We start from the raw sequence: 17,278 nt of genomic DNA on the forward strand, positions 1-17,278 counted from the left end.
GGGGTATTTTGTTCCAAAGAGTAGGTGCCCCCACAGAGAAGGCTCTCTCCCTTGGAACTACTAGACGACATTGTTTTAATGATGGTACTATGAGTAGGCCTACTCTGTGAGAGCGTATTGGTTGGTGGGAGGTTATCGGTTGCAGCAGGTGGTCTTGTAAATACTCAGGTCCTAATCCATGGAGCACTTTAAAGGTAAGAACCAACACCTTGAAGCGCACTCGGAAGGCCACTGGAAGCCAGTGCAGTTCGCGTAGAAGAGGTGTTACATGTGAGCGCCATGTTGCTCCCATAATTACTCGCTTAATTAATTATCCCATAATTACTTATTCCCTTGCTACTTGCATTTGTACTACTGCAATTTACTCAACATGGGGCAGCCCCTGAAAACCACAAAGAAACTTTAGCTAGTACCAAATACAGCCATCCTTGTACTTAATGATATTGTGAAAACCCTGGTGTTAGGGTTTGTTTCAAAGATTCAGTTCAAGGTCCTGGTCATTGCCAATAAAATGCTATATGAACCCATACTTGCCATTCATGGTTTATATTTGAAATGTGAAATGGCTTTTTAAACAAATATAGTACATAATCAATATTTAATAAGCTCGACAAAATACATTGTTGTCACAAATCTGAGTATGTTCAAATTAAAATTTAAGAAATCAATCTATGTAGTCAGAAGAACATCCTTCAGAAGATTTATTCATTAATGTGAAAATATATCTCAAAAATTAAAATGAGTGCAAATGAATTAGAAATGCAAATTTTGAATATTCATTTGTCCTTCACACAAAAATTACATTGATATCTATTTAAAGAACTGCATTTGGAATCTAATAATAAAATGGCACCTGATTTATATTTGAAAACTACTCTTTAAAATGATACATAAATCAAAGAAATATTACACTGAACTGATTTTCAATCTTCAGGATCAGGGCTAAGCAGATACAAGAACAATTAATTTTGATAATGGAACATATCTAAGCCTTTCAAATGAGGTCATAGCAAAGATTTCAGTTTAGATATAAAAATAGGTAATGAATTTAATAACAGTTAGATAATGGATTTTTTTTTAAAAAAACTGCCAGTTTTAACATTTTAAAACTAAAATATGTCTTATTTTTGGAAGACTTTGTATTATAGTAGGTATTTATTTTTTAACTATAATCCTCAGGTGGTGGATTGTAAAACTGCATATGTTAGGATATTTTCTAAAAATAAACACAGTCTTCTACCAACAAATAAACTGCACATATGGAATATATACATCCTTGGTCTTATACGGTCAATGTAATTGAGCAGAAGATTTTAGTGCTGGGCTGAACATAATCCTATAACCAGATCCAAAGCATTGCCTAAAATTGGTGATGTTTTCCTTCTATTTTAAGGGAAGGATGGGGATATATCCAAAAGCCATAGCTAACCCTTAAACAAGTTCTTTTCAAAAAATGTTGAGTGGGGCCCCTCATCACCCAAAACATGTCCATCTTTAAGGCAGAAAATGAACAGGTTGTCTAGTTTGAAGCACAACTTCAGGTTGTCTGAAGTCTCAAAATAGAAGTATAACTGACATGGAATATCTAATACCAATGGAAGAACTGACAGGGAAAGTTCATTGAGATGGATCAAAAGGCCAGTGCAATAACATAGTACAATAGAGCAAGAAATATATACAGTATAAGCAAAAGGGGAAAGGAACGCCTGCAATCTTTGATAGGGTGGTAACCAAACCTGGAAAGCCAATAACCCTGGAATCAATTGTAAAGCACAAGGGTTTTTCTCCTTCTGTATATCATTTACAGGCCAAGAACCAATATGTTTCTGGAGAATGAGTTAATCACATTCTGTTACCGATAGCTGCCTCATGGCTGAGACAAAATGTTTCCTCTAGGATTTTTCTTCATAAAACAATAAAACAAGATTAAAACTTTGCAAAACAATACTAATCTGTACCCATCAGGAATATAGGATTATTTTCAGGAGACTGAAATGCCATTAACAGCCAGAAATGTGGGGTTTTTAGCTTTTGCCTCCAATTTATGATCGATGTGACACATATATTGCAAGTGATGTGTGGGAAATTATTTTCTCACAAGTTTTTAAAAATTTATTTCTGTATTTCTGGAGTCTATAAATGAAAACAATTTGGTTAGTGATTAAGGCACCTGGCTAGAAACCAAGACACCGTGAATTCTAGTTCTGTCTTAGACCCGGAAGCCAGCTAGGTGACTGGGTTAGTCAATCTCTCTCAGCCTAATTTAACTCATATGGGTGTTGTTGTGGGGAAAATAGGAGGAGGAAGGAGTATTAGTATGTTCGCTGCCTTGAATTATTTGCAGGATAATTTTTTTTAAAAAAATATACATCTAAATCTGAAGCCCAGTAATGTTAATGCTCCTGAAGTATAATTTTATTTAGGAAAAAAAAGTAAGAAAAAAGTAAAAATAATTAGTTTAACAAAGGATTTGAAGTCCATCTGTTTGGCTCATAGATTGAAAGGATTTAACTAACACCTTTTTTTTCCTTGACAGATGATCTATAGATAAGAAATTACTATGGGGTCTGATTGCTTTTAATTAATGTTTTTCTTGACAAAGAATTTACTCTAGGTGACAGTCAGTGTTGCTTGTCTGAAGAAATTAGAGTGGTAGCGTGTTTGTTCTGAAATGTCCTTAGGCTAGAACTGTGATTGATACCTTACCTTTGTTATCTTGTAATGTGAAGTTGTGGTTGTTTGTTGCATCTCCTGCCAAACTGAAGGAAAACTGATGACCATTAGGTGGGTCATCTCTGTCAATGGCACTGATTCTTTGAATGATCTAAGGAGGGAAAAATGTCATCTTCATATCAGATTTTAGTTTGTTTTCATTACAATGTAATTATTTTGTATTAAGAATACATAATTACTCATAGAGAAAGTTTAAATATTAATATGACCTGAAATCTGTTTATTAAAAGTACTTTTCAGAATGTATATTGAAGTATTTTTCCAAACAGTTCTCCTTGCTGGAAAATAACATGATAGAAAAGAGAGGCACTATTCAATTAATCTCTTGCTAAAACATAATATATAAGTAGAATAAATTTCACTTCCTCAGGCAGAATTTATTTCTTGAAATTGGCTCCAAGTGGGGGATTTTTTACAGCAGGTTTTTTGGAACAAAAAAAAAAATGTTTTGAAAGGGTTTCTAGAAAGAGGCAATTTCCATTTACATATAATTCTTGGGACAATGAAAATGATTAAAAAAATACTGTTGTTTACTTCCTCTTCTACCACTCTGGGTGTCAAGGGAAAAAATATTGTTAATTTATAAATTTAACTTCAGGTGAATTGAACAGAAATTATAAGGCTATTTCAATTCATACTATATCACACATTTTAATGTTGCTATTGCAATGTGTATTCTGGGCCCGTTTAATGCTTTTGGGTGGGGAGAGTATTTTCCTGAAAATACTTCCAAATGAAATTCACATTGTTTTGGGCAATGTTATCATTTCAAAGCCCCAGAAAGTAGATTAAATTATTACTTTTAAAAGAAATAAATAGGGGAAATGATAGCTTTGATGGGTTCAGTGATTTTAATGAATTTTAAGAGAGAAAAAGTACTGTTGGCCAAAGAAATCTTTTCTAAAGAAGCTGCAAATGCTCCATCAAACTGAAAGCTTACGTTTTTGCCTAAAGGACTTAGCACAAACTCAAATGTTTGAACTTTGTTATCCTGACACTTACTTATTTTCCCAAGACGTAGTAACAGAGCTGATTCAAATGTATGTTGCAGACTGACTTTTCCGCATGACAGGAGAACACCTTGAGACTCATTTATAGTCCTTAAAAGCCTTGGTGGAACCCCAGTGCCCCTCCAAAAATTCCATGCAAAGTGTATTTTTTAAGTAATAAAAGAAGCTATAAGTACATTATAAATAATAATAGCAATAATTAATTTAGTTCACTTAAAGATCAGTCAAGACCTGAAAAACATCAACCTTAAATGGAAGGATGTGGGGACTAGCAGTGGATCAAAAATTGTGGAGTATACTTGTAGCCCCCTGTGCTTAGCACAGGATGTACCGACTATAAGAGGCACCAGAATATAAAACACACCTTAGTTTTTGGGAAGAAAAAGGAGAAAAATGCTGATTGGCGGGTGGATCACCCTCCCGGAATGCCCCCAATCAGCTATTCCCAGAGATGAACTTTAGCAACAGATTCGTTGGTTGTGATCTCTGCACCTTGCTTTTTTTTCAGCCTCTGAAACCTCCTTTTGAGAGGCTGGGCAGGGCTACATTCGGTGTATAAGACGCACCCAAATTTTCACCCTCTTTTAGGGGGAAAAAAGGTGCGTCTTATACTCCAAAAAATACGGTAATAATAAATGTAAATGTTGCTATTTGTCCTGTCTCTACCTATCTCTTCCGCTTAGTTATCCTTTCTTGAAGTGGACTCTCTAGGACACCACTCTAGAACATCACTCATCCTGGCCGGGGATTTCCCAGAGTTAGAGTCCATGCATCTTAAAGTTCTGAAGCTGAGAAACACTGCTCTAGAGCAGCCTTTCTTAATCTTTATTATCCTGGAGGATCCCTTCAAATAGTTTTCAAGTCTCAGGGAAGTCCTACAAGAAATTGCATACATTCACAATACGATTGTGAATACGACCTGTAGCTGACACAATCCACGTTTTATAAGGTTTACTACAGTAAAGTAGCATGTGGATGATTGGTTGCCCTCTCCCCTCTTTGGAAGGGCTCTATCGCTCCCACTGCCTTAAGAAAGTTCAAAACATTCTTAAAGATCCATCTCATTCTGGGCATCCTTGTTTTGAACTATTACCATCTAGCAGATGGTACAGAGCAATAAAAACCAGGACAAATAGGCTGAAAAACAACTTCTATCCCAGAGCAGTAATTATATTGAATTCTACCGTATAGTGCAATATTAATATAGTGCAATATCAGAGGTTTTCAATTCAATTGTATAGAATGTGAAGAACATGTGTTTTTGTTTTATTTTTTATGTATAATGTACACTGAAGATAGCATTTAATTTCATTGTTTGAGGTGCAATGAGAATAAAGTAAAGAAAAGAAAACTTATATGGCTGCCCATCTCATAAAAACAACTCTGGGTGACTCACAGCAATAACAGAATAACAGAGTTGGAAGGGACCTTGGAGGTCTTCTAGTCCAACCTGCTCAGACAGGAAATCCTACACCATTTCAGACAAATAGTTGTCCAGTCTCTTCTTAAAAACTTCCAGTGTTGGAACATACACAATTTCTGGAGGCAAGTTGCTCCACTGATTAATTGTTCTAACTGTCAAGAAATTTCTCTTTAGTTCTAGGTTGTTTCACTCCTTAATTAGTTTCCATCTGTTGCTTTTTGTCATGCCTTCAGGTGCTTTGGAGAATAGGTTGACCTTCTCTCTTTATGGCAATGCCTTAGAACACTGCTATCATGTCACCCCTAGTCCTTCTTTTCATTAAACTAGACATATCCAATTCAAGCAACTGATCTTTATATGTTTTAGCCTCCAGTCTCCTAATCATCTTTGTTGGTCTTCTCTGCACTTTTTCTACAGTCTCAATATCTTTTTTATATTGTGGTGACCAAAACTAGATGCAGTATTCCAAGTGTATTAGCATTTCATGTGTTCTTGATTCTATCCCTCTGTTAATAAGCCTATGACTGCATTGGCTTTTCATAAACTTTAAAGATAATTAAGGTCCCTACTCCTCCCAAAAAATCTATGGAATTCCTAGCAGCTTTTCATAGGATCCTAATGTTCTTCAGAGCACTTGTTGAAAAAAGGTGGTCTAGCAATTTTCATGTGTCCTTCAACTTCCCAGGAAGTGTTGTATGAACCAGAAACATTGTATAAAATAGAAACTAGAAATGCTGTATTCCTACAGAGAGATGTCTAAAAGAATGGAAATGGGTTATTTTAATCAGTTAAGAAGTCTAGATGTTCAAAGCTGTATGTAGTGTAGATTCACCTATGCAGATGTGTAGTGGGATCTTGGATGATAAAGGTTTCAGACCTAATTAACGCTTATTTTAGCTTCAAATCAACATGTCAGTTTTACTGCAATGAATTGATTATGTTTTAACTTAAAAGAGGCATCAATGTAAATCAAATCGCTATTTTGCAGAAAATATCATCAAGCTGTTTTGAATATAAATCCACACCTGGCCAGGTTCTGAATTTTCACAGACTGTTGTTTCATAATCCATAGCAAACTCAGGTGCATTGTCGTTAATATCCAGGATTGTGATGGCCACATAACCCCTTCCAATTTGTGAAGGGTTTTCTGATAAAAAGAACAAAAAGGAATTATTATTCTTTATCATAAACCAATTCTGCAGATATCTAACATATTCTGTATAACTGCATTAACAAAATGAAATTGTCAGTGGAAAAAATGACAACAAATGCAGCAATTGCAATATCTCAACAAATCAATGACTCATTAGATGTGTTCTCCTTTTATTTCCACTATGTCTTATTTACTATTTTAGATAAAAGCAAAGGAATAAACCTGAATGATGAAGCTTGTTGCATTTGATAGTTTCAGCCATAACCAGCAGAATCTAATGAAGCTACCCTCTTTAACCAAGATGTAGGTATTGACATAGTAGTTACACACAGTAAATTCCAATTTGCAGTAACAAAGATGACTAATGAACCTCTGTTATCCATAATATAAGTCAAATATAATTCTAGGGTTCCAAAGATTTACAAGATCAATCAATTCTGCAATGTCCTTTTAATGCCATTTATTAACCAATCTATTTCTTGTCTCTGAATCCATAAAAGTGATTACTGCAGTTTGCATAAAACAATAAAACATTACAGTAGAGATGTTTCTACAACAACAGACACACATTTTATCCTATGATACATAGAAGTACTTTAACATACATAGAATTATAATGGAATAGAATAAATATTAACTCTTTGTATTTCAGAGTTTATAACTAGAAACTTCTATTGACATGGGTTTTAGAAAAAAAAGATTTGATTCAAACTTGCTTAACTAATACAGTGAAAATCAACACTTTATAAAACTTCCATTTTTAAAAAAATTGGCAACTTACGGCTTTCCATTGCTAAAACTGTAATATTATGAACAGCATTTGACTCTCTGTCCAATATCTTTGCTGTAGTAATAACCCCAGTGTTGGCATCAATATTGAAATATCTTTCTAAGTCTGTATTTCGATCTATTGAATACCTGGATGAAAGATGAAAGCAAATTTTTGATGTATATATAATTGCATTGTTAAAAATGTTTCATTGATTTCACATTAAGGTGAGAGTTTTTATTATTTCCCCTCTTCATCTAAATTCCTTTTTGAATGTGATGTTTTATGGTCTTCCTAAACTAAAATAGTACATTATACCATGTTATCTGCTTCTGTAAAATGTACTGTGTTAGATTAATCCCTAGATTTCATGATGTTTTTCTTAAGGGAGGTTACAGGTATATTCTTGCCTTTTCTGTTATTTAATTCCTGGATACAGCAATTTGTGTGTGTGTGTGTGTGTGTGTGTGTGTGTGTGTGTGTGTGTGTGTGTGTTAGGCGATACTCTACATGTGAATATAACCATAACATAAAATAGACCTGGAAATCAGCCATTTGTATTTAACCTATTCCATTTCCATCAGAGCTTGCACAGTGAAAGGTAACGGTTTTTTTTAAAATACATTTTAGAGGCAGAAAAAGGATGGATAAGGAAATCATAGAGCAGATCAGGGATTATATATCATCACATTTGCTCTTGGAGTTTGATTGTCATCATACAAGCTCAGGCTCTTATTACTGAACACCTTTGGCTTGAACACACTCTCTTCCTTTCTCCAAATTCTTTTGAAAGAAAATTTCAAAGCAAAAACCTACAGCAAAGAATACAGAGAGATTATCCAATGCTCATTGGTTTGGTTACCCTCATTGTAAACAGCCATGTCTTTTGAGATTCATTACAAATGCTTCCAGACTTGGGTATGTTGACAGGATAATAGGATAACTCTAAATCATATTCCTGCCATTACAATAAAAGTATAAAATCAGAGTTCTCACACACTGGTAGTATGAATCATTCTGCATAAAGCCTTTTGTGTGTGCAGGGCAGCACTTCAAGAATGACAAAGAGCTTGTGGTATGATTTAAACAGTAGTGGAGTAAATGGCTTAACTAGAATTTTCCACAGAATCTATAATTTGATTTAAGTTCATCGGGAAAGTGAGCAAGTGAAGGAAAGGAGTAATTTAGGAGGATAGCAACAACACTGTAATTGATTAAAACAAATGAGTAGAGAGAGAGATGTGACTCTTTCATATACATTCCAGAGCTTTACTAATTATAATAGTGTTATCATTTCAGAATTTTCACCTCTTTTCGCTATGCAGCAATGGGAGATATAAATGGCAGAGAAATGTAGACCTTTCAACAGCTAGTTCAACAATCCTGACAGAAATATTGAATATTGTAAAACCATGAAAAAGAATATGTTTCTATACACATAAAAATTTTCCACATTCTGCCAAAATTATTCCTAATAAACATTTGTCTGAAGTGGTGTAGGGTTTCCTGCCTGGGCAGGGGGTTGGACTAGAAGACCTCCAAGGTCCCTTCCAACTCTGTTTATTCTATTCTATTCTATTCTATTCTATTCTATTCTATTCTATTCTATTCTATTCTATTCTATTCTATTCTATTCTATTCTATTCTATTCTATTCTAAATAAAATGATTTTAAGTAGATATAGGTCAAAACAAATACTTCAATTCACTCTTGACCAAAAGGATGGACATTTCAGAGTTAGGACATGAAATTGGTTGCAGGTAGCAGCCATCCAGTTGATGTTTTATATGGAAATCTACATCTGTGGCTCAGTCATAAAGATAATTTGAAGATTCAGGAAAGTGATCTTTTTTATGTGAAACAATAAATATTGATCTTGCTGGACTTGGAAAAGAGACATTGGAATGTAAAGAGAGACTCTTTACAAACTGGCTAGCATAGTTAACACTAAGCCTTTGTCATATATTTTTTTCTTATAATTATTGCAGTTAAAAAAATATTTCAGAAAAGTAACTGGGGCAGCTGAATTCTTACCAACTGGCATTAAAAATTTGCAAAAAGTTCTACAATCTTCCTATTTTGCAACCTCTCTTGCTGTTCGTTGTCGTATTTGGTTTGTCCATTGTTTATGTTAAACAACTATCTTTTCTCTAACTATGTAGGATGGATCTAGAATCATTTAGTCATGTATGTGCATGATACTTTTCCCCCTCTAAGGCCATGTAATTACAAACAAAAAGGGACTAATTAGCAACTATTAGCAATTAGAATTAAATTTGAAAAATAAGGACATTAGGTGTTACCTTATAAAACTTGAAAAATATATAACCATAACTAAGGTTAAAACTAAAAAGCTGTGGTGGCAAAGTGGTTAGAATGAAGTACTGCAGACTAACTCACTGCTCACTCCAGGAGTTCAATACTGAACAGCTCAAGGTTGACTCAGCCTTCCATCCTTCCAAGGTCAGTAAAATGAGGACCCAGACTGTTGGAGGCAATATGCTAACTCTAAACTGCTTATAGAGGGCTGTAAAGCACTGTGAAGTGGTATTGTTGTGGCTCCATTATCTGAGCCTGTGTTATCGACAGGAGAGGACTCCGAGAGTGAAGGAGAGGAGTTGGCAAAGCCTCCCTCTCCAGGACCCTCCTCTCTGGCAATGCCTTTGGTGTCCGCCGAAGATCAAGAGATAGGCCCGGGGCCAAGCACATCCATGCAGCCACAGGTGGACAGTAATGAGGAAGATGAGTCTTGGCTGGACTCTCGGCAGCATTGCAGAGATAAGTGCACGCAGCAAAAGAAGAGGCGTGCCAGGGATTAGGCTGAGTCACTGGACCACACCCCACAGGGTATAAAAGAGGGTGTGGTGGCCGGTTCAGCTCTGTGACAAGCAAAAAACTGATATCGGATAACCTTCTTTGTATTTACTGGACTTTGTTGATTATTGTGTATTGGCTTTGTTCCTGGACAAAGGGAGAAACTCCCCCCTCATGAGTAAAGAATACCTGGTAGCCAGCCACTGGGTTGCTGCCAATTCTGATACCAGATAAACTGTTGTGGGCTGAGTTTTTTAACTGTTGCCTGTCTGTAGGGGTGCGTGTGTGAGACGGGGACAGAACAGGTATGTAAGTCTAAGTGCTAATTGCTATTGCTAAAATTCATTTTACAAAACAGAAAGATGGGGTTCCAAAAATATAAAGAGTTTATGAAATAACAATCATATTCCAATCTAGAGTATATTCTGTCTGGGTTTCTGACTCATGCAGGAAGATTTTATTTTTGATCATTTTAACAGATTAGTTATCACAGAAGCTTTCTATCATTCTGTCTCAAATGTATAAATATTATCAGAAATGCTGCTGCTAAAATGTATACTATCATCTAGAGCAGGGATGTCAAATTGGTGGCTCACAGGCCAGATACGTCACATGCAGGCCATGCCCATCCCAGCTCCGTGAATGGGAAAAATGTCACAAAATATCATGTGACGGCAACGTGAGTTTGACACCCGTGACCTAGAGAGACTAAATTAGAGATATTCTGGTTTTGGTAACAGCATTCTGATTTGATTTTTCCTACTCTTTCTTTAAGCAGTATCATATAAGCAACAAACACAGTGCTCTTGAGGTTTTAATATCGTAATTCTTAACCTCGTTTATTTCGAGCTTGTGAATGTTTCTTAATGAAAATGTTCATTTTTTTGTTAAAAACATACATTGAGCTGGGTAACATGCAGTAAGTGACTGCCATAATTGCTAATCCATATGTGCTGGACTTGAATTCCCATAAATACATACGAGATTGTAAAAATATGTTCTATACCTACAAAGCTTTAATATCCTTTTCCCACATCCTTTGAATCACGTGCTTTGCTGAATTCTTTTGTTTTACAGGAATTTGTTTGTGCATACGTTTAATCGGTATGGTTTGGCTTGCTTTAAATTATCCCACTAATAACAAACTATGTTTGTTTGTATGTTATATCTTGTGATTGTATTCTGCTATTTGGCCAGGAATGCCAAACTTGTAAAAAGCTTCATGGTCAGCACCAGAGATATTGCTGGTCATCTTCATAATATCATTCTTGTCAGGTCCAGATAGATGGAATTTAATTTCTTGTCAGCTTTTAACTCTTTAAGTTAATAACTGTACTATTGTTCAGTGTCACAATGGAAGCCATTTGTGTATTTTCTTGGTTATTCAACTGATTATAAGTAATCTAATAACATTGTTTCAAGCATTTTGTGCTTATCTTTTTCAAAACAGATATCAGTTTTGGCTCAAATGAAGCATTAAAAACCTGGGATTTTAAAGTTATAATTGAATTGTTATCAAGCCAGTGGTGGGTTTGAAAACATTTTGTTTTCACTGGTTCGCCATGCATGCGCACACTCGCTTCGCTCACTCACCTTCTGTGCATGCACCTAGCCTTCCGTGCATGTGCTTTGCTCATGCATGCGCCTTCTGTGCATGCGCCCAGCCTCAAAACCATGCCTAAATAGGACGGCATAGTGCCAGAGTGGGTGAACGGGCCCACCCGCGATCTCCGCTACCGGTTCGGGCAAACCGGTATAAACCGGCTGAATACTACTTCTGTATCGGGCGCTTTCTGCTCTTACATTCAATAGTACTTTGTGTTAAATTATTTTGAAGAAGTTCCTTTTCAGCCAATCTAATACCACAAACTAAAATACATACATTCAGACACAAAATGACATCACGCACACTAGACATATACATATTCATACACATATGGAATTTTTTGAAGAATAAATACTGAAGCAATATCCAGGACTGATTTTGTTTCTAAAATAGTCTGTTTGTGAATAGCAGCTGGTATAATTTAGAGAGAACAAAAGCTATGGTTTGTGGATAATGAGAAATTCTTGTCATCTGTGGAATATTTTCCTCAGATTTCATTTGTGATGCATGTGGTCCCTTTCCCTGCATTATACAAATGCCACAAACCATTGCAATGTAGCCTAGAATACTGATGAAGTAGTATTTACCTATTTGAATGTTTATAAATTGCTGTGCCCCAAAGAATTAAACCTATTTGCAATTACAACAGAAAAGCAAATTAATATTATGCAGATTTAGCTGCTTCCGTCTCTTAACAGCTTACTGAACTGCACATTTATAAAGATCTTTGGCATTCCCTGCACAGTCCTTGTTAATATACTTGTACACAATTTTAAAGTGAAATGGAACCTTGTTTCAGTTGACCAAATCACTCTCTCTCTCTCCTTCTCTCTCTCTCTCTCTCACACACACACACACACGCACATAGAGAAAGAGAGAGAGAGAGAAGGAGGGAGGGGGGGAGAGAGAGAGAGATGTCCATCTCTCTCTCTCTCTTTCTCTCTCTCTCTTTCTCCCCCTTCCCCTCTCTCTGCATATGTGTGATTGTGAGTGCATGTTTGTGGCTGTTTGGGAGATATATTTTAGAGCATCTTCCAAATTACTGAAGAACTACCCTGGTCTCCAACTTTGGGATTATAAAGGAAGAAAATAAAGGGAGAGAATGGAGATATTCCTCCAGTTGAACTGCCAAAGGCCTCATACTTTCAAATATTCCTGTGAGAAAAGCAACAGATAATAAATAAATGAGCTATCAGATTACCTGACAGGACTGTTAGATGCATCTGGATCATGGGCTGCTACAGTACCAATAATAGTGCCTACTTTGGCTGCTTCAGATACCACCATGCTATATGAAAGTGAACTGAACATGGGTGGCTCGTCTACATCCTCCACAATGATCTTGACTGTTGTCACATCATTGAATGGTCCAAGGCTTAAGAAGCGGGCATCTACCTGCTTATTCGCTGCTTCAATTCTCAGCGTGTAGCTAGTCTTTGTTTCGTAATCCAGTTCCTAGAAATGGCAAAGTTCAATTAGCAAAGTCTTTGATTTATGACTACCCAAAAATATACAGGTTTTTTCCCATCTTTGAATGCAAAAATGTTATTCTTTCCAACAGACCTAAGAAAATTTATAAAAAATAAGTTTTCACAATTCCAAATGAGGTTTTTGCAATCAATTCAAGATGCTTAGAATATGGTATTGAGAAGTTTATGTGGGAGAGAACTGGAGTGAACTGGATGTATTTCCAAGATGAATGATTCGGCTGCTTTCAGTCCCATAGCCATCAAACTAATGAATGTTCTATCAATGTAAAGGATTGTGGTGCCATATAGAAATTTCCAACCTCTAGAAATTCTTACAGGGAAACTTTCCATTAAAATAGCTCCATGACAATATAATTGTATTACATAAAGTAGGTAATAGTTTGTACTGAGAAGTAAATTGCATTTGTTTTCATCATTAATTTTCTGAGTTACTTATGTTACAGTCTGAAATAATCAAACCAATATTATGTATTACTACTTGGTGATTTCCTCTGTTTTTACATACCTGCGAGTTCGTTTTGTGTGGGATGGGCAAATTAGTAATTAGATACATTCTGAACACTATTAATGAATAATCACATGCATAATAATATTTTCTGAATATGCAGAACTGCATTTGAACGATATAAATCAGCCGCATGGAAACTGATTGAAATACCGCTAATCTCAAAATCAAACATGAAAATTAGATTGATTAAGAATGCTGATCGCTGTTACTGAAATTCAGATTGTTATAATGGAAGAAACAGACAAGGACAAGTTGCATGACAGACAAGGTCAGATCTGAGAACATAGATTCACAGTTGTTTGACAGCTTGCTTTTTCAGTTCATGGTCATTGAGCACATTCAAAAAAGACAGGCACCAACCTTTATGGTTTCTTGTGGATGTCTCTGCACATGCTGACTTATCCCCATGCCCTATATGCCTTGCGAAAAACTGCTGATACCTTGTTTAGAGTTTTAAGATTCTAGTATCATCTCCTAGCAACTTTCACCTGCCACTGATATGGAAGCAAATCTAAACAATGTGAAGGATTCTTTTTTTGCTAGCCTGATTATGCAAATCTGCTCTTCTATGCTTCTATTACCATGTGTTAGAAGTAATTTGTGGTAGATCTGAAGCACACAAGCTTGTAATAAACAAAGGAAATGAAATGAAATGTGCCATACCTATATTTTCCTATTTTGAGTAACTTCTTTTTGTTTTCCTCTTTTGAATCAGAAAAGGGTGTGTTATGCTGATAATATTATCTCTTATTATTACTGGGATTGATGTGCACTATCTGGGAAGGTCTTGAAAATTATCCAAATGCTATTGTTATTAAAATGAATATACTTATTTTAATATCTGAAATGCTAATCATGAAACCCACTTAACGACTCAATCCATTAGAAAGCAGTCAGAGCACAGTATCATAGCAAAATATGAAGATTCATCACTTCAGAAAAGAATACCATTCTCTTAGATATTTTTCTTCCTCCTTCAAGAGCTCTATATAGAAGACAGAGCACATCATAAGAAATCAAGGTGGTGAACTTTAATATACTGAACAATAAAGGGGTCAGGGAGGCAGAGGCTATTTCAACCTCAGTAGATCTTCAGTCTTGATACGGAATTTTTTTTCAAGTGTTCTGAGACCAAAGTAAAACACATTTGCAATGAGACTTTAGTTTCAAAATCAGAATAAAATATGGAACCATTTCAAATTTTTGTTCTTAAAAGATACACTAAACTTAGAATGTTCTTAAGGAACATGTAAGTAAGTGGGGGGTTGTTTTGTTCTGAACTTAAAATAAAATGTTTCCCATTTTGTGCATATTCCTAATTAGATGCTTCATCACAACCTTATTCATTAATATTATAGTAAGTTATGATCATGGTATTTACACCTTTATTGTAGCTTTTAATTTGCTTAAATCAGACATAAATCCAGTTATTTTTTATAACTACTATATGTTCTTATAACTATTATACATAAGTCTTCTAACATATTTAACATAATATATCAATTTATCACAGGGGCTGTTCCAATTCCATTAAAAGATTCCACTGGAAGTTTCTTACACATGGTGTACCATCTAAGTTCATAGTTGTCAGATAATTAAATGTATAAATATCCATTCTATTCTAACTACTGTAGTCATTTGACAACTGCTCATGTAGGACATTTTCATATTCAACAAATTATTTGGTGGCTGCCATTGAAAACACTCCAAATGCTTTCCACACTCCCATTGTTTTTGCTTGGCTCACCACATCCAGCAGAAAGGGGGTGCTCAGAGTCCTTTTCATCAAACAGTGTTATCTTTTTGCACCTTGGAGATAGGTCTTCACAAGTCAGTGAAGACCTATCTAAGAACAGTATCCCTCTGAAAATCCAGATGGCCTCATCCCTGTTAGCTTTTCATAAGGTCCTAAAGATTGGCTGTTTCCCCAGGCATTTGGGCCAGGAGGTTAAGTATGTTCTGCTGCTACTGTTGCTGATGTGATTGTGTGTGTGTGTGTGTGTGTGTGTGTGTGTGTGTGAGAGAGAGAGAGAGAGAGAGAGAGAGAGAGAGAGAGAGAGGGAGAGAGGGAGAGGGAGGGAGGGAGGGAGGGAGGGAGGGAGAGAGAGAGAGAGAGAGAGAGAGAGAGAGAGAGAGAGAGAGAGAGAGAGAGAGATGGAGTCATCATGGGATGTTTGTTGTGCTTTTTGTTTTAATCATTGTACACTACTCAGAGTTATTCTTATGAGATGGGCAGCCATTAATTCAATATCATATCATAGAATCAGAGTCAGTTTATTGTAGTGGTTAAGGCATCAAATTAAAAACTGGGAGACGATGAGTTCTACTCCCACTTAGGAACAAAGCCAGCTGGGTAACCTTGGACAAATCACTCTCTCAACCCTAGAAAGGAAGCAATGGCAAAGCACTTTCATACAGTTGCTGAACAGTAGAAACTGCTAGGCACAATAGGTACCATTTTCTCACTGCACCAAGTACTGATGACTAGAGAAAAGGAGAGGTTAGTTTGATTTGGTTGACGGGCCTTTCAGACTCAATTGCTGATTTTACAAATTTTATCTAAAATAAGCATTGTATTGATTTCCTTGTATGTAGCATTATTGTAACATCCTAGGATGGATATCAAAGTAAAATTCAAAATAAAGCAATTAAGATACTCTGGGTTATAATGTAAGGATACTATTCCATAAACATTTTTCTACTTAACTTTGAATTAAAAATAATTCATGTACTCTGATACTAATTATCATTGAGCTAGTCTTTGGATTACTGCAACTAAAATATGGGTTTGAAATATAATAGCAAATAACAACTATCCTGAAGGTTAAAGGGACAATTGCATTCTCTAATTCTTTAGTATAGTGAATAAAGCTTGAAGGCTTCATTAATATCTATCTGATAATTTTATCTCCTTAGATCTTCACCTCATCTAGTTTTCCAGAGATTAGTTTTAAGATTCATACAAATAAAATGATAAATTTTAAATAATGTAATTTATATCACATTCCCATTTGCAAACTGATGTAGGTTATCTCTGAATACTGCTCAATCATGTTAACATCTTTGAATTAGACTTTTGCTTCATTTTATTAATATTTAAAATTCAAATAGTACTAAATTCTCTAATAAACAACTGAGTCCTATACTGAAGAAATGCATTTTTAATGTTTTTATACAAATTGTTCTTGAGTTGTATAAAACATACTTTATCTATTTGTCTGTAAATTTAGGTGGAATTGACAGCAATACGATCAGTAACCTACCATACCGTTATCTTTGCACTTTTCATTAATTTGTAAAATTGTAAAAAAAGCAAAAATAGTCAGTGCATATACTAAAATACATTTTAATGATATTATATAGCCTAGTTAAATATTTTATCTATTGCCGAATGACTTACTTGAATCCCAAAGCACCCAAAAACCCCCCAATCTTACCTTTTGTATCATAATAATTCCTTCTTGCGTCTCTTTGTCCACTAAAATTTTGAAAACTCCCAAGCCATCACCATCCACAATCTTATATTCCATTTCAGCATTAACCCCTATATCAGCATCTGCAGCCTTTAATCTAGCCACCATTGAAGCCACAGGAAGTGATTCTGGAACATTATATTGGTACGATCCTATAAAATTAAAAGTGATTAGTGAATCTTCATGGTTCATAGATCTATTAATCTAAGACCTTCTTTAGTTAACCCTTTAGTTAAAGGGTTAACTAAAGGGTTAAACCCTTTAGTTAAAGGGTAGATACAAAATGAGGGCAGTTTTGA

At 35.4% G+C, this 17,278-nt stretch overlaps 1 protein-coding gene across 2 annotated transcripts in view; it reads right to left on the reverse strand.

Annotated features, from left to right (window-relative positions):
- LOC117672607 (cadherin-7) overlaps positions 1-17,278 on the reverse strand; it is a 133,271-nt gene that overhangs the window by 12,438 nt on the left and 103,555 nt on the right. For both annotated transcript variants that reach the window (XM_034429388.2, XM_034429387.3), the window contains exons 6-10: positions 16,944-17,131; positions 12,710-12,963; positions 7,101-7,237; positions 6,192-6,313; positions 2,707-2,824 (exon numbers count right to left, since the gene is read on the reverse strand). In XM_034429388.2, the coding sequence (XP_034285279.1) occupies positions 2,707-2,824; positions 6,192-6,313; positions 7,101-7,237; positions 12,710-12,963; positions 16,944-17,131 (819 nt within the window). The remainder of the gene's footprint in view (positions 1-2,706; positions 2,825-6,191; positions 6,314-7,100; positions 7,238-12,709; positions 12,964-16,943; positions 17,132-17,278) is intronic.

The sequence above is a fragment of the Pantherophis guttatus genome, chromosome 3 (assembly GCF_059756535.1).
Source record: "Pantherophis guttatus breed Tessera chromosome 3, ASM5975653v1, whole genome shotgun sequence".
NCBI lineage: Eukaryota > Metazoa > Chordata > Lepidosauria > Squamata > Colubridae > Pantherophis > Pantherophis guttatus.